The sequence below is a fragment of the Amphiprion ocellaris genome, chromosome 18 (genome assembly GCF_022539595.1).
Source record: "Amphiprion ocellaris isolate individual 3 ecotype Okinawa chromosome 18, ASM2253959v1, whole genome shotgun sequence".
NCBI lineage: Eukaryota > Metazoa > Chordata > Actinopteri > Pomacentridae > Amphiprion > Amphiprion ocellaris.
Genome location: NC_072783.1, coordinates 27,987,447 through 28,010,156, shown reverse-complemented (window position 1 = coordinate 28,010,156; position 22,710 = coordinate 27,987,447). Strand labels below are relative to the sequence as shown.

At 38.4% G+C, this 22,710-nt stretch overlaps 1 protein-coding gene across 2 annotated transcripts in view; it reads left to right on the top strand.

The window, feature by feature from the left end:
• Positions 1-22,710, top strand: part of nrg3b (neuregulin 3b) — a 190,824-nt gene that overhangs the window by 87,781 nt on the left and 80,333 nt on the right. For both annotated transcript variants that reach the window (XM_055004759.1, XM_023276982.3), the window contains exon 2: positions 8,841-8,976. In XM_055004759.1, the coding sequence (XP_054860734.1) occupies positions 8,841-8,976 (136 nt within the window). The remainder of the gene's footprint in view (positions 1-8,840; positions 8,977-22,710) is intronic.

Here is a 22,710-nt window from a genome sequence, read left to right as displayed (position 1 = left end):
CAAAACCGCATCTGGAGATGAGCGCTGCATAAAACAGTATTTTGAGTCATTTCCAATTCAAATATGTTTGTTGGGGATAAAGAGATGGCACGTTGAATACCCATGGAAGGGAAATGAAAATGGCTGTTTTTCGCAGTGGAGCATTTTAAACACAACTGTGCGGTGATCACAACACTGATAACCGCTGCACCTCGGCTCATCAGCATGAAAAAAAAAATCTGCATTTTCTAGCTTCAGTCATCATGTCAGTGAAGATGTTACAGTTAGCAAATGAAGACACAATTAGGTACTTGTCCGACTGCACCTCTCAGTGTCTCTGCCAGTTTCTGCTGGCACGGCATAATCCTCGAGAACCCCCTGGATTAAATTTTTATGCTATCATTTTAAATATAGCCTTTAAAAAAGGCAGATGGAGACAGACACTGCCAAGACAGGACCAAGTGTGCTATCAGCAGTGTGGTAACAGTTAACTGCACATTAAAACACAAGGCAGATCTGTTGCATTTGATAAATGGCTCGTTGGCATTGTGATTAAATTGTATTGAAGAACAAAAAAAAACCTTTTCATGGAAATAAACTAAATATTTTGATGGATCTGTTAATTAGTGCTTTGTGAAAAATAACTAAAGCTAATTATGTTGTTTTTTTGTTTGAGTAACATATTTAGGGGATTGTAAAGAGTTTTAGGGCTGTATTTGAACTTTTTGTAATGAATTGTTTCTAATGGGTAATATCCAAGCATATTTTTGGAAATCATGGCTTCTTGCACATGCATTGTGTTTTTCATTTGTTTCCTAGCTTAATTCATGATTTACCCTTTGTAAATAGTGATGAATTATTAATTTATCTGTCCTTCCTCAAGCAACACCATGAGTATGTATATTTCAACAAAACTCCAACAAGCTTGCATGTCCTGTCCTGGAGTCCAAATTCAAATTTAATGTCATTGCTGTGGCAAAAGCACTAAAGCGACCACGCTCATTAAATATACATTTGACAGATTCAGATTCATTTCTCCAGTTGCTGTTATTTCCCCCTGTTATTTGCTCTGTAAGTAATGGAGATAATGATGTTAAAGTACGTCTCTCACTGTTAAATATAAGGTGGAAGCACACATTCCATTCCTAACAGCTTTTATGAGCTTTCCCTGAACCGAATGGATGTACGCTCATGGCTGCATTGGCATTTACATCATAGGAGTTTAATAAATGTGATGTGTGGGACATATCACCATAACATAAATCATCTCAAATAGCAATGCCACTCAAAAAAAAAAAACCATACAAGTCTGTCACAAACTGAAGAAATATGGCAAAAACCTAAACACATTACAGAAATATTCAAATAATAGGCACCAGATCCATTGTGGCAAATTACATGTTTGTTTCATTTGATGAGATCATAAGCAGTAACATCATTTTGTCCCTCCTGGTGGTATATTATGTTAATTGCAACACAAATTACAATCAATGAATCAGGATAAATTATCTGTCTAGTTCCATTTTACTGCATATGGGTTGTGAAGACAAATTAGCACAGGAGAAATTGTATCTAATAACATTGTTCTGTGTTTGAGCATTCTTATAAACATCATTACTAATTCCAGTCTTAAACTGGGAGTCAGTAACATTTGGCAGATTGTATTTACAAACTGCTACAGGAGGATCTGCGGGCCAAAGGAAGCAGAGTCATTGCCGCCACTGATATGATGCACATTCATAGGTAGGCATCATAGCTGCTACTGACTCAGAGAAACTGTGCAATCGAGGTGGCAAATTGTCTTTTAAAGCTATTAAAGCCTATAGAGCGACATGACTAGAGTTGTTGGTTCTGATAATAATCTGATAATTTCTGAAAAATTCAATAAACCCATGCGCCCGTCTGTGCTCCTTTTATGTTTTTTTGTAATTCTTCATTTGTAGCGTGAACAGCAGTAGGTCCAAGATCACCATAGCATTGCTTCCATTTACATAATGAGATGAAGAATAAAGTAAATCATGTCTGTGAAGAAATGTGTTCACTTCCATTGTGATTGCAAAGTTCTTAACGCTCTGCTGAGGAGAGAGACTAAAGCTTTTATATCTTTTCTTTCTTGTGCAATAATATTTTTTTTGAAGGAAAACTGCCCCCCCTCCAAAAAAAAAAATCATACACCTTCTGTTTGCACAGCCTCTCCTATTGGAGAAGCAGGTTGTGTCTGACAGTGCAGACACAGTGCAACTCCAATAGAGCTATAGTGCACATCAGACAACAAGCAAGCTGAGCCTCCTGGCTGAGCACAGTGCAGGCAATTTGGCCTTATAGTGCACTGGCTGGAAAAACACCAGCTCTGTGTTGCGTGGGTTGTGGATGAAAATTTTTTCATAGTCACTTTACGATCTGTTTGGGAGAAAGAAGGGGAGGTTTGGATGTGTTGTGTGTAATCAAGATTCATCTGACACAAGGTCGGGAGATAATGTAGATAATTAAAGCGTTTCATTAGGTGGTGAATTGTTCCCTTAAGGTTTAATGCATGCGTGCTGTCTTCTGGGGTCTGCTTTATTAACCTGCTGCTTTGGGCCTGTCACTGGGTGCAACTTTCGAAGCCCCTTTTAGTTCGTTTAATAATGATTAGATAATGACTAGACCCAAAAGTCTCAGTGACCAAGAAGAAAAAACTGTTCTTTAAACTTCTTGATGCACCTACAATTGAAATTTCTTATATCCACAAAAGGCAGATTTGCTTCCTAACAATTTGCTTGATTGAACATATAATCACACAGTTAACATGCTCTGAATACAGAATGCCACAGCCTGGCGTTTTAAGACCACCAGTTGGATTGGAGTGAAGGACAACTACAGCGCCTTCAACAAATGTCCCACCAACTGCCTGTCATTGGGTTGCCATGGCGAACAAGGTCATGTGTTTTTTAACCCTGCTCACAGGCAGCAACTGCCACCTTTAAGCAACCATCCCAAGGGTCAGCTGCTATTTGTTTGTGTCATGTCAGGGACAGAAGGTCCCCCAAGGCTCAACGCCTTGATGATCATGCAAGATACACAGTACAGAATAGTGTGTGTGTGTGTGTGTGTATATATGTGTGTGTGTGTGTGGGTGGGTGGGTGGGTGGGTGTGTGTGTGTGTGTGTGTGGGTGGGTGACATCTGACAAACAGACCTCACAAGGTTATACTACATGTTCCGACTGAAAGGCTAAAGAAGATGTGCTTGCTGCTAGTACTTTTCCTTCCTCTTTTGTATGTGCACACCTTTATCTTTCAATGTCTTCTATTCATTCACAATATAACATGTTTTGTTGTACATGGTGTAGTTGGACTAAATTACTTTCATGAAGGTTATTCAGCCAAAAAGGCTAAGTCTGTGCCATGTTGCCTGATATACACACATATTTATAGAAGTTTAAGGAATAATTGATGTATTGTGGTTGGGTATATCTATTTGTATAGACCTCCAGTTAATCTCTAATGATTGCAGAGTCTGGTCTAAGAATATGTAAAAATAAATAAATAAATCAAGCAAACACTACCGGTGGTGTAGCTGCAGCTGTCTGCACAATTAGAAGGCACAACTGTGTGCCAAAGCGGTTTAATCTATTGGAATTAGCATTTGAAAACCATATGTTTGGTACATTTTCATATGATGTGAAGCATACGATGTGCTTCAACTGTCTCAACAGGTACAGAAATTGGATTTTTGTCACAGCGTAAAGCATGGTGCACATGAATGACTTATTTATTCTCCACTTTGTAATAGGAAGGTCACTAATTGGCAATTTCTCAATTACTGCAGCAGAGGTTACAGAGCAAAACAAAAAGGAAAAAAAGGGTTCAAGTCATTTCTGAACCATTGTGACGAACAGCTTTGTCAAGGCCGATGTGCTGCCCATATCCACTGCACTGTATACATCTCTGAATATGGTTCTGCCCAAAAGGCAGCAGTGCATGATGGGTAAGCAATCAGCAAGCTCTCTTAGGACTTTTCCTTTACGTAGTAAGGCTCTCTTTGATGTGTGCTGCAGTAAACACAGTCAGTTCTCTCCCAACCGCTGTCTCCTGAGGGATAAAGCTCAGCACAAGAACACTAATGAGCACATTAGAAGGAAGCCATAGAAGGAAAATGCTACAGTTGTAAATGGAATTGTCTCTTGTGTTGTCTATAGCAGGGATGCTCTGTCTCCAGTAGGAGTATGTTTATGCATTCCACTGCATCTACACTGTATGCCTGTGCAAATGTGTGCAGAGTTCATAAAGAATATGGGAGCAACCATAGCACAGTCACATATAAGCGTATTTCTTCATGAAAGCATAAAGCAGGATTTTTAAAAACTGGCTTGATTTGAGGCGGCAAAAACTGTAATCTAACCACCGCTTTCAGTCGCTCTATAATTAACATTTGAAGGTAATCAAGCATTGGAGCTCAAAAGTGAAAGTGGGACTGCGATACTGAGGTGACATGTGCCACTGACAATAACAGCAGTAAGCCATTACAAATGGAGCATTCACTATTTATTCCATTTAAGATAATCACAGGGCATAAAGAAGTGATGCATAACAATCCTACCTGCCTGAAAAACGGACTCACATTTTCACATCAGTCCATTTGTGTTGGATAAAATTGATGCTTATTTCATGAATATTATGTACTGTCATTTTTTTTCATTAGTTACATCCTATGAAATGACCCAGCAAACATTAGAGTATCTTAAAATCTTAAATACATGTTGTTCTCTACAGAGTAATATCTAACTGCAGACGCTGTCCCAGTTTTGCTGCAGTTTGATTGGCTGTATGCATTTATAGAGAGGAACATAAAGTACTAAGTCTGCCTCCCATGTGTCCTTTTCAATAATAATTATAAGTTCTTGTAATGCCAACATGGCTTCCGCCAAATGTACAAGTACATTCAGTTTAATTTTGAGTTTCTAGTTTCAGTATTTAACTCCTGGGGCTTTGCATTTGCTGTGGAGTTACTGTAACCTTTATGTTAGATAGATCCTCATGTAGTGATGTTCCCCACTCAGAAAAGAATGTGCTTTTCAAAATGAGAACAAAAATCATATATATTGTTTAAGATGTTGGACTTATTGAAGATATTGATTGAAAGCGATTCAATAGCAGGGAGGAAAAGTACTAGCCTCTGTATTCCTCCCAGATAACTCTGATCTCTCAAGCATCATCTGAATCTGTGATCCCCAGCCAGTAGATTCCTTGAAAGTTACCATGGGAATCAGCAATCTGGATTGCCTTTGTGCAGTGGGGAGAGTGAGAGACGTGAAAATGATTTCAAAGAGTCCAGGATGAATCACGCTCCCACTGCAGCTGCCATTTATTAGCACATTTTCCAGCATCGTTTTCACAGTTACCTACCAGACTGATTTTTTCAGAGAATTTGCTTGAGGCTTGCATTGCCAGGATTTTATTTTGTAAAAAGGCCTCAGTTCAAAAGTGTTGATAAATGAACCTAATAGCAACTAGTATGTTTGTCATAATTAGTCATGACATTACTTCTTAATAAAAGCGAAGAGCAAGGGACACATCATTTATCAGCTGTTACCTCTGTAATGAAGATGAAGATTAATTTGAAGAAGAAAAAAAATGTGTGATATGCTTTCACTGCTGGTTTGAGATCGAAAAATTGCTTCAACTGGTTTGACTGCTTGGTTCAGTCGCAGGGTTTGCACTGATTTATTCAAGGTTGGTCCCTTGACAGTGGAGAAATGACAACACACATCAAAAATCTCACCCACATTATCACGTTCCTGCTCTGACACAATCAAGAATCACTCTAATTGCTGTATTAACTGTGCTATGATTTCTGACAGGACAACATGCCGCATTTCAACATGGTTTTCTAGTTTGACAGGTGCTCATTCAAAAGTGCCTGAGTTGTGCTTGCTGTGCTGCAGATTTTTTTACCGTTTCTCGGCTGTCACAGTGATGAAATGGAAACCCATAAGAAATTGACAGCCCGTATTGCTCAGGGACAAACATATCTGAAGATGACTTGTTCTTTGACGTGGCCAATGTGGCTAAAAGAGTGGGGGTAATCCTTTAAGACTTAAGCGGGGGGTGGGGGGTATTTTTTTTGCAGATTCTTGGGAGGTAATCAGTACAGACTGCTTGTTTGTAGACCTTGCACATAGTGAAGAATAGCAGAACCTTTATTTTGTAGAATGATAGGTAAAAGACTTGAGGAAATGGCATGCTGAAATGTGTAAACTCACTTTCACACATTTCACTGTTCCAATGAATAATTGGATAGTCGCTTAGGTGCAATCATGCAAACCACTGTAACTTTCAAAGGTAGGCTATTTTAGCAATGTTTTGCACTTTTAAATTATGCCTAAACATGTTTAATTTAAGTTGCTAATGTCAGTCTCTCTCCCTCTGAGTGTGAAAATGGCACATTTTCTGTCTGAACCAATACCAAAACCAAAAAGTGCTGCAATATAATGTGTCTCAGAGTTTTGTAGGAGCTTCTTCCCTTGTGGGGAAAAAAAAATATATGGAGACATCATACATCATCATCAATTCCCAAAGTGCTGTGTCATTGGTACTACAGTGACCTTGTGCTGTTCACATCCTATCCCTCTACCCTGTCAACAACATGTGACAAATGAAATGATGCTGTACTTGAGCCACTTTCCATGCAGAACATAATAGAGATGATGACAGATCAGGAGAAGCCGTCCGCGCCGACTGAAGATAAGGGGACAAGTTTAAAGAAGAAAGTTTGTTGAAATGTTTTAGCACAGATAAGATTACTGGGTACTAAACGGGTGTTTGGTATCTGCATGACCTTGGCTTTTCTAATGTAACTACATCAAGAGTTAGGCTTACAGCGCAAAATCAATCTCCTCTTTTGTCAGGAAAAGCTCAGCCTCGTGTGCTTCGACCAGAATCACTGACCTGACACATCAGATGTTGTCTTAGAATAACAATTGTGTCATTTTTCACATGTAGTCTCTGCTGCTGTCTGCATAAAAGATGCAAGGGACTTTAACGGCCACGACAATTATAGCGAGGGATGTGAATACCACAAGGGGACGTTGTGTTCTATTTTCTATTTATAAAGTTGCATCTTGGAATAGATAACCTTTTGAACATCCCACTCTGGGAATTTGTGGAATTAATAATACAACATATAATCCAGTGTCTTTAAAGCCTAGAGAGTGAAGGAGTCAGCTTGGGTTTGAGGCCTACTTTCGTATACACTACATGCTCGGGGCTTATAAATAAGAGCTGATCCAAAAATTATTCTAAGTAGCAATCAAATATAAGCAACAGATACAGCATAGAAATGCCTTACCTTCCCAAATTTAAATGCATTTTAACACGATGAAGAGACACCATTGTGTTTGTATCATTTAAGCCACTACAGTAGCTGGTTTAAACGGCATCTTCCAAAGTTTTTATCTGACAGAGTAGATCTTTGGCGTGCCCCAAGAGCAACACACATCTTTTTCTGTGTTCTCTGATCTCTCATCATCTCTTGGGTCTTACATCAGGAGCCCCAGATTTATCAATCAATAGCCATAAACAAAACATAGATTGAACTGGACACTGGGGCACAACAAACGGATTATTGAGTTTTTTGTTCCGCCGCGTGCAATTGGTCACTAGAGCCTCGGCCTGAAAAAGGCCATTGGCTGGCGAAGAGTGTGCCAACCAAAGCAGATCAGGCATAAAAAAAGATGTGGTAGATTCACACAAAAGCAATGACAATTACCAGAACAGGATGTGTGTGTCTGTGTGAGTGTGTATGTATGTGTGTGTGTTAAAAAAAAATCTGTGTGCACAATATAAATGGATGACAGCAGAATCTTATGTCTAATCCAATTGTATTGGCAAAGTATTGGGCATAATACAAGTCAATCCAATTGTCAGTGCTTGACTGTGTGGCGGAGTGAGAGAGAGCTCCTGATTTCTGTGTCATTTTATATATGAATGTGTATTTAGCATGTGTGTGCTTGTGCATGGACGACTTTGATAGAATGTCCACGCACATTTAGCGTGTGGTTGCGCGTGCTGGTGCACAATATTTATATGTGTCTGCGGTAACATGTTGACAGCTGTGCATATTTCACAGGGTGGAGAACCCTGCATTGCAGTGCTTGTACATGGCAGCCACACTCTTTATGTGAGAGCAGCTCAGGGTCAGACTAGAAGAAGAGAATTAAAGCTACATCACCAGGTCCATCGCTCTCTGTTCTGTCTCCTTGTAGTAAACTACTAACATGCGATTGTCTCACTTCTTTGCCTCTATGATTTGTTTCTGTGTGTCTTTCTTCTGTTTACTAAAAGCAGCACCAATGATTCCACTGAGGAATTGTGGTTCAGCTGCTTAATTCGAAACAAACGGCAAACACAGAAATGGGGAGCATATGCTTAATACGTATAATAATTAAAAGAACACATACACCTAAATAGTGATTACAATAATGCTAAGCCTGCTGTTGCAGTCACAAGCACGTGTAAGACCATTACTTTGCTTTATTTGTTTTAAACCGGGTGAAGTCAGAAACCCTCAAGCTGAAAACACTAATTTAAATCATGTCTTACTGAAGAAGTTGTTTCCAAAGTGATCCTGCCTTTAGCCCTTTGAGTTCAGAAATCAGAAAGGAATGAAGTCTTCTCTTCCAGTTTAAAGAGAGTGGTCATTTCAGTAGAAAAAAGGAAAAATAAAACCTACAGCACACCGTGTGCAGTAGCACATCAAAGGAATTAAAAACTGGAAGGTTTCTGTTCCAATTAGCTTATGATTTAAAATGCAAAAGGATGAAAAAAACGTATTTTCTTTCCAAAGCTAACTAAATCGGTTTCTTTTTGTCTCCGTGTCCAGCGTTGGCACCAACACTTCCTAGTCTACGTTCAGAGGTCTTCAAGCCATGTGTGGAAGACAAGGACCTCGCCTTCTGCCTGAATGAGGGAGAGTGTTCCATCATTGAAACCGTGGCTGGAGTTCACAGACACTGCAGGTGAGTGTGATGCTGTTGGATGAATGAGCGAGACATTTTGCTTCTCCCTTAGCATTGACATTTCCTCACTTTGCCCCCCTCCCCCAGTCACTAACCCTGGGTCATTCTCATTCATGCCTGCTACGTTTTTTTTTTTTTTTTTTTGGTTTGGTTTTTTTTCTTTCCAGTCTGACTGCCTGTGTTCTTAGAGTGGTGAAACACATGAAAATCATTGTGCAGTTGTACCTAAAATGTGCGGAAGATCTGCAATCACCCAAACTGCTGAGTGAGACATCAGAGATGCTTTGGTTGCATTAGATACAGCTGATTCTCTGAGCTGCACAACCAAACTGTGCAATGAAATATTTCCATGCAAATTCAGCTAGGAGGCATGTGGGGAGCAACTGTGATGAAACCTCTGTCTTCAGTTTGATCTGACAAAAGTTTTAATAATGATGCCAGTCCTCTAAAGTGGCTTTCTCCTCATGTATTAACCTTGGGATAAATCCTGTCAGATATGACCTCTTCAGCCTGCAACGCATTTTAATGGAAGGTGTAAAGAAGGAGCTCTTGCAAGAGCCTTCTTTGATCTCACTTAAGATTTTTATTTTTTAAATTTCTTTTTCTTTTTTTTTTTGGAGGTGGGGTTATTAAATGTCTCTCTTTTATTGCTTTTATTTTACTCATGGTGTGACTGCCCAAGAGAAAAAATAGAGGTAACTCCAGTAAATACCCCCTGGGTGTACTTTGATACATCATGTAATGTGGCAGGCATAGCTAAAATGCTGTCAATTAACCAAATTGAATTTGTTGAGGAAACCAGTGCAGTCCCATGCTGTTTTCAATGCCTTTGACAGCTTATTTGCCCACATTAGAAAGCCTATAATGTCTCTCAGTCATGCCATCTAATTATGTTTCTTCATATTTGTGATAGAAGTCAAGCAACATTTGTTTATGCAGCATTCAGGACAGATAATACTTTATAGGAAGGAGACAGGAGGAGGAGGAATATAGAAAACCACACATGAAAAAGTTTTCTTTTCACACATGTGATTGTGTGTGCATTTATGTGCATACACCCTCCAGTAATTACACAGTGCCAGTGCTTTGGACTTTCAGCTTCTCCCTTCTCTGTATGTTCCTGCATGTCTGCCAGCCCTCACGGCCCATTGCTTATATCCACTTCAACTCTCAAATCTCTCTGATATTTCACTTTAAAAATACATCGCTTAAAAAATACATGATAAGAAATTTTCTCTGAGGGAAGAGTTGTGCTGAATGGTGCTGAATTAAAAAACAGCTCATTAGTGCATCTACCTGGAATTGAAGGGGCTAAATCTTCATCTGAAAAAACAAAACTGATGCATTATAAATGACACAAGAGCACAAGTCAGGCCCCTTAGAAATGCCAATGCTGAACAAAAGAAAGTTGAAAAGGATCAGGAAGTGGCTGTAGTTAAATAAAAACTTAAAGCAGCAGCACAATTTACTATTACTATATACAGATAATATATATACAGGCAAGATAAATACTGTATATTGTGTAAAACTTATTTTCAAAAGCTTGAGTTTGGCACAAAGCAATGGCTGTGAAAAAATGTAAGCTCAGTGTTCTATTTGTGTATGAGTGTGACATAAAACAATATTGATACGAGTAGTCATATTACCGATAATGCAGTCATACATCACTGCACTGAATACAGACAGCTAAGACTGGAAATAATGAAATGATTGGAGCAAGATGCAGTGTGTGTTTCATATCATATTATGGTGGCAGGCGCAAAAATTTTGAGTGTGTCACCTGTGAGACAGCATCAAGAAACCCTGAAGACTTGCAGCAACTACACTCTGGGCTATAATTAGCGACAGCTGAATGACTGAATATGGGACTCGGGAAAGACTGGAGGGTCTCACCTAGACACTGTCTGACAGTTTCTGTTGAGCTGAGAGCCCGTTGTGAGAAAGAATGATTACAGGTTTGCGAGTACTTTTACTGAAAGGTTGTTTCTTTTGCTCGAGAGAAGTCTGAGTAGTAAGTCAGAAAAATATGGTCATTTAACTCCAGAATCGCTGTGATGTGGATTTTGTTTAATGACATTGCCGCTAGGGGTGAACTCTGGAGTTGAAGTCAAAACAAAATTTTCAGGAACAAATTTGGAATCCTTCAAAACCTACAATCTGTATTAACCCTCTGAATCCCACAACCCGCCAGTTGGATTTGAAAGGCATATTGTGAGCCGTTTATCAGAAGAGGAAACAGATAGAAGTGATGCATTTTCAATTTTCTGACGGTCCTTGAAAGACTCACCTGTGATGTGCTGTTCCATTTAAAAAACCAATAAAGATTTAAGCTAAAAAAAAAATGTGAAAATTATTTAGTTCTACATGCCTTATTTAAAAGTTTGTTCTGATAACATTCTGTAAAATAATAATAATAATAATAATAATAATAATAATAATAATAATAATAATAATAATAATAATAATAATAATTATTATTATTATTATTATTATTATTATTATTATTATTATTATTATTATTATTATTATTATTATTATTATTATTATTATTATTATTAATAATCATCAGCATAACTGGAAAGCATTGACTGCCTCAGTTCTCAGTTGTGGTCAACAATCCCATGACAAAAAATATTTTTGGCTGAACTGCAGGCTGTGAATATGCAGAGAGCAGACAGGAGATTATGATGCAAACCTATCAAAAATGTCTGATGTAACATATATACAATATGTCAGGCCACCATTTTTTCTCCAGTATTGTTAACACCAGTGGGTGCTTTGAAAAATTTTGTACATGTTGAGTCCAAATTTGTTTTTAATTTTGGTAAAATAAGAAATCATATAATTAGAACTCTTGCTGGTTTGTTTCTTCCCTTTTTATATAATGTCTGGCATTATAACTTTGTCATACAGCTCAAAAGCTATTGTGGAGTTCGCTCTACTTTTACCGATTGTTTTGCTGTTTCCATCGAGGGGCAGGACTTCATATCGCAGTAAAAAATTAACCCACAGTGAGTACAAATGTGACAGCTTGAAAATTTCCAATTCAAATTCTGTTAAAATAGTCAACAGATACTTATTTATTTTATTTGTGACTACCTGCCACATTTATTGGCAATATTTTCACACTTGTTCGGTGCACCCATTCCTGAGAAAATAATGTGGTCCATTTTGGCTTTCTAAGGGAACTTTTTTCCATTTGTTTACTTCAAATCTCCACCATGTCATGCTGAGTGCGCAGTATATGGTCGGCTTGTGTCAGCTCATTTGCTGGAAATGGCTGCCCGCAGTTTTATTTTTTGGCGATTCAACCATATGGACTAACAAACTAAAAACAATGAGTTGAAAGCTACAAATAGCTGTACATTTGCTGCTGTGCCATTATGCTATCCATGCAACACTGAACACAATATTATACTCTGCTCGTCTTCTTGCCAGATACATAGTGCATGAAGATAAACCCAGGTCTTGCCTGTCTACATTTCTGAAAACAAGAAAAAAAAGAGGAATATAATATAACAGGCCAATGGTTCAGGTTTTAGGGTGCAAGACACACTGCTGTTGATCAATCATAGCTCCGAGCAAGGCCAGATCAGTGTCCAGATCCAAGAACTGCTGACCTCTTGAGTCCTATTCTGAAGAAAAGAAACAGATAAGGTTTAATCGTTGCTGCCTTGTTTGACGTCATTGTCTCCTCAGGGCCCCCGAGCTTAATAGATGATTGTATATCCTCCAACAAGAAACAAGTAAAGATGTCAGAATAATCTTTAAACACTTGAATCATTGCATGAGAACACAGTTTTGAACTTGGGAATCAATTTATTTTGTTATGAAACATTTCCTTTGCTCTCCTCCTCCTAGCCATCCCCCCCTCTGTCGGATGTTCATGTTTGCCAATGCTAATAAGGTTCCCAAAATAAACATGCAAATGTGAGTTTAAGACCTACTTCCACATCAGTGCCATGGCTGTTGTGCATTAAAAGCACAAGAATTCAAAGGTCTTGTATGTAGGGCTCAACACGTGGTTTCTCCGTCAGGATTATCACTATGGAGATAACAAGCAATTATAGCACATTGTTGATTAAGGAATTTTAAACCAAGCCGTCACTTCAGTCGACTGCCAGATTCACTGCTGAAAGGTTATCTGTCTCCAATTAGTAACAAATGGTAGAATGTATAGATCGAATCACACCAGATTTGGCATTTAGATCAGAGGTGATCAAAGTTTTTTTTTTTTTTTCACTAAGAGAGCCAAAAAATTAAACAAGACAAATACCAAACTGTGTTACAATTTTGACTGTTAACATTTTTAAAATGTCATTTAAACCAACTTTGAATGCCCATCTTAGTTGTTAAACTTTAACGGAAAAAGTGAAATTATATGGCAATTACTGAATTAGTGGTAAAGTATGTCAGATTCCCAGCGAAAAACACTTCATATGCTTGCATCATGTAAGTCTAAAAATAAAAAGTAGGTGTCATGTGAAATATTAACATATGTTAAGCATGAATTGTCACATGCGGTACCAGTCATTAAGAATCACGACTCTCAATATTGCACAGTGTGGATTCAGATTCGTATCATATCTGCCTTTGGGAGGAGGAGAAACATGATTTTGATGTGCACATCTGATAGCAAGATGATGACACACTTTCATTTTTGCCCTGAGATGTCAAGCTCACTAAGTGCACAAAAGTAGAAAGCAGATATGCTATGAATCTTCATAGCATATAAGCTATGATCTTATATCTATAAAGGTGGAGGAATACCTTATCAAGAGGTGTAGTAGAACTGGCCATCATACCCAATCATGTCACCTGTTTTCTTCTTCTTACACTCAGCAGCACGGCACTCAGACAGGTGAGTCTGGAATAAAACCACTATGAAAGCACAGTGTTTGAGGTAGACAACCGCCATGGGCAAATATACCTTAAATTTAATTAACACTCAAAGAGATGATGTTCCTGTGATCGTACAAGGAATGTTGTAGTTTAAGAATTCAATTTTAGTACATGGAGAGGCGAACAGAACCTACGGCAGACTGCAGGGATACTTGAGCTATGCAGTGCAACGTGGACCTGCCACAGTTTGACAGATATAGTTACTCCCACATCCGTCACTTGATGAATAATGCTGCATCTCTCTGTCTCTCTCATATGTATATATATGTACACACACACACAGCAGATGTGTATATTTAAAAATACATGGACAGAGAGTTTGGTTGGAGGGCATTGTAGAATATATTAGTTGCACTGCAGGGGCACTACAGCTGTCTGGCCACCACCTGCAGCATTGTGTCTTATTTTGGTGACTCACAGCAGTTGGAACATCATTCAGGGATTGAGAAGCTGTGCATGTATTACTCAGAGCATGCAATAACGTGAATTATTTGTGTCTGTTTATGTGCTCCTGCATGAAGCGAGTGCTCTTCTTTTTTTTTCCACTCGTCACACAGTACACAAAATATGTTTGCTTACTTCCAGTTCATCCATTTTGTCAAACATGTATTCATCCTGCATCCTCAGCCTCAGTGCTGCAAAATCTTTTTTTTTTCTCGACTTTAATAGAAGCTATCTTTTGCAAAAATCAGTAGGAAAAATAGTCTCTCTTCACTAAAAACATTTGGTTCCTTTCAACAGAATGTTTCCTAACTTGTAGAGGCATTGTATCAACAACACACTACACAGACTGGCTTGTGCTGCACAGATGATGCAAAGCTGCTGCAAGTTAGCTTTATAGTGGAAACAGCTTGATGTTAGTGCCTTACCAACATAAAGAGGAAATATATGAACTGGACTTTGCATTGTCCCCATTTTCACAGTTAAAAAAAACAACAAACAAACAAACAATAATCCATTATTATAAGTTTTGAATATTTTTCATTCTTATTGATATACTAATCCATAATGATAATATAAAAATGAAAAAAATACTGTGCCAAACCTACATTAAGAGGAGGGAATTAAACATAATGCATTTTGCATTTTAATAGGTGATTTGAACAATGCTGGTAGGAAATTTGAACACCTTTTGTTCTAATGTGGGGAAATTACTCATATGAAGGATTTATAATGGATATTTAAAGAAGGTCTAAAACATTCAGCCATTATTGAAAGGTTTAAATGCAAATGCATCGATCCTGTAGTGATGGGTGTTTACTTTTGATCAAATAAAAAAAAATATATGCTCAGTGCTAATCTATCGTTAATTATATGTTGTCTTAAAATCAAATCAAATTAAATTTGGTTGATAAACACTGAACAAAGGAGATTCATTGCTGCTATTAATAATGATGATCACAGATGAAAAATTGCCCACGTTTGTATGTTTTACCACGCCTTTGAAAATTACTACATATTTAAAGGTTTCGCTTTTATTCCTTTCAGCTTGGACGATGGAGTCCTTGTGTGTCTTCTGCTTGTGCTTGTGTGTGTGTGTGTGTGTGTGTGTGTGTGCGATAAAAGCCTGGCAAGGAAAGGTAGCTCATATCTACTATTACCATGGTAACTTCTTCCCTCATTAGTGTGAAGCCAGGAGCTGGAAAAAAATAGTTGTTGACTCACTTATAGTGAGACTGCTGTGGCAGTTACATTGAAATGCTCCAATGTTGTCGGCAGTAGAATCTCTGCATTGATTCTGATTGATCAGACATTAAAATAATTGCCGCCTAATGTCATGAATGACTGCTGTCATGAATATTTCATGACAAAAATTTGCACATTTGATTGCTTCATCCAAAGATGTGCTGACATAAGACATTAGATCATATTTAAATGTGCATTGATTTGCTTTGTGTCTGTTCCTTCGGAACACATCTGTGCAGATGGATAACTAGTAAAACTAATATTACGTCAGCAAAGTGTGTGTGTGTGTGTGTGTGTGGTGTGTACATGTGTATTTGTGTGTGTGTTCATCTACATGCCGTAGGAGACTTGCTCATCTATTCTGATGAGAAAGCACAAGAAATCTCACAAAAGGAATGGGAAAAAATCTCTGCAATTTCTCTGTTCCCCATGAGGAAAATTTTATTTCTATTTCTATTGGTAGTTTGCTGTAGGGTTAAGTTTAAGGACAGGCTGAGAGTGCTTGTGCATGTTTGTCTGTCTCTCCAAGCCTGTTTATGTTTTTCCCAGGACCCAGGAGACGTTGACAGCAGTATTAACAGAATCTGATATGACAAAATGAATCATATAAATGAAGACCACTGCCTCTTAACTTCCCTTTCCTGTTTTTCCTCCTCTCATCCTCCCTTTTTCTATGGGGAGCCAGTTCGGCGATTAAATTGTCACTGCACCGTCAGACCTTGACAGGCTGCACTAATCCACGATGCTGTCGCTCCTCTGCTGATCCATCCTGCTAGGGAGGACGTTCTCCAGGCTTATAGCCAATGGGCCATGTCCCACTCTTCCCCACCCAGCTGCTGTATGAAAGCAACACAAATGCAAACATGGGAGCAGACTTTACCTGTTGGCAACATTCCTTGACAGACGCGTCACCTGGCCACGGAAATCAGTCCAGTTGGTACATTAAGTTTGTGATTGATTTCTGAGTCAAAAGACACGAATTGTCAGTCGGAAGAACCCTGACTCGTCTTTCTGTTTCTCAGCCGACTCACTCACCTCCCACCTCGATATTGCGCAACTGACCACATGATACCCGAGTGAAGTATTCTTGCGGATGCCTTGAGTAAGCATCTTTTATGCGTGCTGGCCAGCAAGCTGTCTAAATTGACAAAAGACAGTAGATCAACATATTTTATGCCTTTATTCATTGTAATTTATTAAAGGCTAGCTGCCCTCCCCATCCTGCGAAGGAGGAGGACTTGGATCATCATGTGTAGCTACATGAAAGAGCATCACTAATGACACACCATAGTTTTAGAAAACAAGAAAGTCGGCTCTGAAAATCCTTAATCATGGAGAAGCCCTAGATTCCAGTCAGTTAAACAGATTCAGGTGTTGCGTCCTCCCTTTTTCTGATCAGCAACAAGAATGCAGTATCTGTGATGTCTTCCTAAACAATGTAGTACATGTGCAAGTCAGACATTAGTCCTTACTAATACATGCATACTAATACATGAATGTGCGTGAATGCATGTATAATACACATGACTAATTTTTCCATCCATGCTTCTGTCTTGCTTCTTTCTTTATTACATTTTACATTATGCAGGCCCATCACCACCACTGCAGATGAAAGGCTCCCATGTCCACATTCAGCTAACAAAGGCTTGTTTTTTTCTGAGCTACAAGACTTAATGAGCATGGGACAGACGTGTTGTCAAGAAAATTCACCATGCCTGCAGATAGTTAAAGCTTTCACAAGGTGTTTGTCAATGATTTGCTGTTTTGCATTTTCAGCTTAGTTAAATAATACATTCAGAGACTTTTTTTTATTTCATTGTCAAGCTACACAGTTTTCTTTAGTACAATATAACAGAACACTAATATGTCAGCTACTCATGAGAAAAAAAATCTTCTTAGCTGGCAGTAATTAAGTTTTCTAGCTCATCATGTGCATATATATGTTCTTGATTATCTTGCAATGATGATTAGTGTTCTTATAAATGTCTGGTACCACATATGTTAGTACGGTAATGTAGTCAGTACATTATATGTTCAGTCTAGTCTAATTTTAATGTATGTGCTAATTGTGCTGATGCTACATCTGTGCATTTCCAGTTAATAAACACAATTCTCTAGTCTCATATATATGCTAAATGTAAAGTACTCAAAGCTTCATGCAATTTTAACATTCACTAGCACCAAACGGCAGCAGACCATCTCTGAAATACTCGAGTAGTAGAAATCCTGACTAATATCCACAGGCTTCAAAGCAAACAAAGTCTACTGCATGACTGCAGTGCTTGAAGTGTAGGTAGTCTGTTTGATATTCTTCAGCATATAGGCTGCCGTGAGGGAAAATGAGCATGTATGAGAGCTGCTATCAGCATGAGCTGGGTATGTATGGGTTCACATGTTTTTGTCATACTGACTGATGTTAGTAACACTGCATTGAAGCTATGGTAAGTTCAAAGGGGAAAACATGATCCAGTATCAGTCAGTTGCCACCTGCGCTGCTCCAAGCTAAATTTCATTCAAGTGATTTTTACCACATTTTCGGGTTGTATATGCTTCCACTTATACAGCTGGTAGGTAGTTTGGGAGCATATAAAAGCTGAGTAGGCAGGAGAAAGTGGAAGATTGTTGGACAATTATTGTAAAAGAGACCTTTGCAAAATGCCCCTTTTGTAGCAGTAGTCTATGTGTTCATTATCTTTTGGGGAAAAAAGCATGCGCAGTTGATGCAGTAGAAAAGTAGTATTTCAAACTTCACTTCAAGTTCAAAACATAGATGGATTATGTTCGTTTTGGCATTTCTTTCTTTCGAATAGCGTTACTTTTTAACCGACAACTAAGTCAGGAAAAGATGTTTTTTATCTTGCTGACATGTTTCTACCATGTCTGCGGTCTTCCTCAGAGCGTCATCTGATGTGTGATGACATACACTGGAGAAACAGGTATATTATATAACATGAGAAAAAAGGAAGATCAGACAGAATGTGAAAAGGAAACAATTGGACGACTCACAAGAACACGAAAAGACAAATCCAAACAAGAAAACTTAAACCTGTATGTCTCTCAAGGATGAGATAACCACCCGGAAGAGGAAATTAAGAGGGACGGGTACTATGTGCTCTGTGAAAATTACATGTTTTGCACTCTTCTATTAGTAGAGGAAAAAGTATAGGGTAAGTATGTAGCTTCCTCCCATCTCAGGGGCACCAGATGGTTAGAATCTCTTAGATCAGGATTCAGGTGCAGTGCAGGCTTGAAACACACTCCTCATCTGTGCTAAGGATCTGAACTCCACCAGAGGGAGCTCCACTGACTTCATTATTACAGGTAGAAACTTCATGGGAAAAGAGACATTTTTTACATGCAGCCTCATTGTATTATGCTTTGGAGTATTTGGTTGCTTCCAGGTATTGGTTAGGGGGTAATAATGCCAAGATGGTAATATCCCCATGTCTGTGTTTCCAATATCATGTAACAAATAATTTTTTGTGTGTAAAGATTTGTGAGTTAATAACCTTTAGCAGGAAGAATTAAAAATAATGAGCATCTGTTGTCCTTCTATAATTTTGCCAAGCTCACCCGCTATTTTCTACAGCATTCTCCCTCGTGTTCCTCTCTTCTTTTCTCTCCGTCTGAAGTAAAGTGCAGTCCTCTTTGTAGCATCTTTACAGCTTTTTGACTGAGCTGCAGCTTGTACATTTCATCCTCAGAAGGATGTCAAATAGGATAAACAGATCAGTTAGTTGGGAAATACAAGGCAAAAGACCGAGCAAAACTAAAAAAAAAAGGAAGAAAAGGAGAAAAAAATGTAGGACCGAGAAAAAAAAAGGCAGAAGCGCAAAGCACGGTGATATTTCATCATCAAATGATCTGACGTGAATCTTTATTTTTCCTGATTTGCTTTTGGTATTGCACCGGGAGAACTGTCCATGTTTATTGATAGAACAGTGAATTGAATTGCATTTGAATTTAATTAAGTAAAGTCACAAATGAAAGGAGATGGAAGAGAGAAAGAAATCCCATTGTTCCACCTCAACCTGTCTCAGGCTGAGATCAATTATCAAGCAACAGGCTAGTTTAATCCATGTTCTCTGGAAAACAACAAGCGGGCTGGGGATAAATATTCATTTGTCAATACAAATAGATGTTGACTAGAGTTAAGATGGAAGAGGGGATTCTCTTAAAGCTGAAAGACCAGTTAAAAACATTAAAGCTAATTTTATGTCTTTAAGCAAGAAATTGTAATGATTCCACATAGATTCTCTTGCCTTTTACAAGAAAATTGGCAAAAGAAAAATAAAAAGAAATGACAAAAACGACCTTTTTTAGAAGCACTAATAGTCTAACCTAATTTAAACAATTTTTGCTTATTTAATACATTCAGAATGAATTATTATTATTCAATTACTATTTAGTTTTATTAGGATTAAAACCCTTGAAAGGAATGTTTTATGTGAACACAACATGACAGTACTGCAGCAGCTTCTGTAAACTCATCCAGAGGCACCTTTAGGTTGTGAACAGCTTGAACGGCTACCAGTATTTTTAAATTAATAATATTCATTGTTGTAACTTACAGATTTCTGCATTTTATTCGTACGCAGCATACATGACAATGATTACATGGGCCTTGCAACCCGCAGTCAAGACTTCTGATTCACCCACATCTGATGTAACCACAGTGAATATGAATGAAGCACATCAGACTGCCATGTGTGCCCTGAGTTCCAAGCTAAGCCATCATCTATATGCAAATGTCACTTGTTACTGACTTTCAGGAAGCTCTTCTTAGAAAGCAATGCAATTTATGTGTTTTTGTGTGTCATGGCAGAGTACTTGATGGAAGTGGTGGTGTGTAGCGGAGCTTAACCGATAAATCTGTATCCGCCGATGTTGGCCTGTCGTCTATGAGCAGTGGTGTGTATGTTTTCTCATATGCATTGTTCGGATTTTGTTTTGTTTTTTCACATAACATAAGGCAAAAAAAGATGCTTGTGGTAATTTTGAAATATTGTCATTGCATCGTAGAGTGGTGTGGACTTCATTGTTTCCAATACTCTCTGTGCTGTCTGCAGCACATGTAGCAGAGCACACATCACAGCTGAGCAGACAGTGGCTTCATCATTTTCCGTTTTCGATAAAAGCACCCATATTGGAATGACATCTGAATTTTCTCATCCACTAAAAATCCATATTGTCCTTGGACAGTAGTTGTCAGGCTTTTGTTTATAGTGAGTTTATGGGGAAACATATCTTCTAAAGGTCTTTGGTGTGTTCATATAGGTAATCAATAGTAGAAAACACTTCATCTCTTCACATTGGAGTTAACAAAATGGGAGAAACATTGACGTGAAACAGTTTTTATCAGCCACTTCCGTCAGTCAAACTTTCCATTCTTTCCCAGTATAAAAGGTGTGTACAACGATAACAGTAGCAGATTAATCCTTTACAGTTTTCTTATACTTGAAACAACTTGTCCTTGATTGTTGACAGAGGAAGACAAAAGCAGGCTCCTCTTCTAAGCTGACAGTAGTCTTACCACAAGCCCATCCTGTTGTACATAATGTCTGACAGCGTCACACTATCATTCTGCTATAGGGGGAAACAAACGCTGTGGTTGGTTAGTATTTCCTTAAACCAATAGCAGTAGTCGTGGGAGTGGGGCTAAGCAAAGGATGCAGCTTTGGTGTTAGCAAAAAAATGTCATGGCTGCCTCACTGCACAACCTAAATCTGCTGCAAAACTTAAAATTTTCTGTGTGGTTGGTTGTTTCTAAGAAGGTGTTGTTTCCTCTGGTGAACACCACATAAATAGCAGAAGAAGGAACAAAGCCAATTGAAATGATCAGTACCTCATCCCTACATCCTACATCCGGTGAGTCACACTAACTGTCACCTGCAGATCTGATCAGCCGTAGGTTATGAAGATACCATTAGCCTTGTGCATTAGTTGAAAATACTGTTGCTAAATGACTCATATTTAAGTGACAGTCTTGTCAAAGGCGGCCTAAATATGCACTTTATGACTGCACACATGACAGTGTGCTTAAAGACAGAGATTAAAGTCTTGTTGCTGTCAAAAAGACAGCATCCTCATCAGCTGAGCCATGTGTACATGTTGTCGCAAACTAATCCCCTCTGGCAAATGCAGCACTATTTCTAGTAACATGGGGTGTGACTTCAGTAAGCTGTCAATTGTTTATCTTGGCAACTTATGAACGCCAGAAACTTTAAATTGTATAGTTTTAGCCAAGAGACTTTAGTAAATTAAAATGGTGATTGAAGTAAAAGCATGAGACTTTGGAAGACAAACTTAGGAGTGTATGAAAAACAGACAGACTTGTTTACGTGATAATGTGTTGAGTTTACACTGTAGTAGGCAGATATCTGGGAAAATATCTCTCCTCTCTATTCTAAGCCACTATATAATCTCGCACTTAAAATGTGCAACAATATTGAGGCTGGAAGTCAACATTCATTGGTGGCTTCACCTGGGATTTCCTGGGAGCCACGCTTTCGTGCTTGAAAGTTCTTCATCTAAACCACTATACCACCACCACATCTTACTCTTGCTGTTGGTAAAAGTCCTGTGATTGGCTAAGGTCTCCTGCCATTGTCTTGATTTTTTGAAGCCTGAAAATAGAGCCAAAAGGAGGTAAAGAAGCCTAGTTTGTTTTTTCTTTTTTTGCACAATTGCCAAAAATATGCTGTCTAACCCCTCTGAAAGGGACATGTTGCTTGACATTGGCTCATTAAATGGAAATAAAGAAAACTCACTTCCCACAATGGAGTTTTGACTCAAAGTGCACCTTTATGGTAATTATGCATGTGGAAAGTGGGGAATTCTGTGCAACTTCATCAATAACAAGAAGCTCAGAATTAATCGCAGGTCAGTTACCTGTAGTTAATGGTCCGTGCCCTGCTTGACCTCTGTACATGGTAAATAATGAACTGATGGACTTCCTCTGCATCTCTGGGACTGCCCTGCACTGGTTACCTGTCAGTATGTTTTTGGTTTTTATTGGTGATTGTGTTACTTCAGCTTAATTTAGTGTGTGCGGTGAGCCGCAAGCTTACTTTCATTGCTTTGGGAATACTGCAGTATCTATCGCAGTGTCTCCCAAATTTCCTTGAGCTAGATGTGAAAAGACAT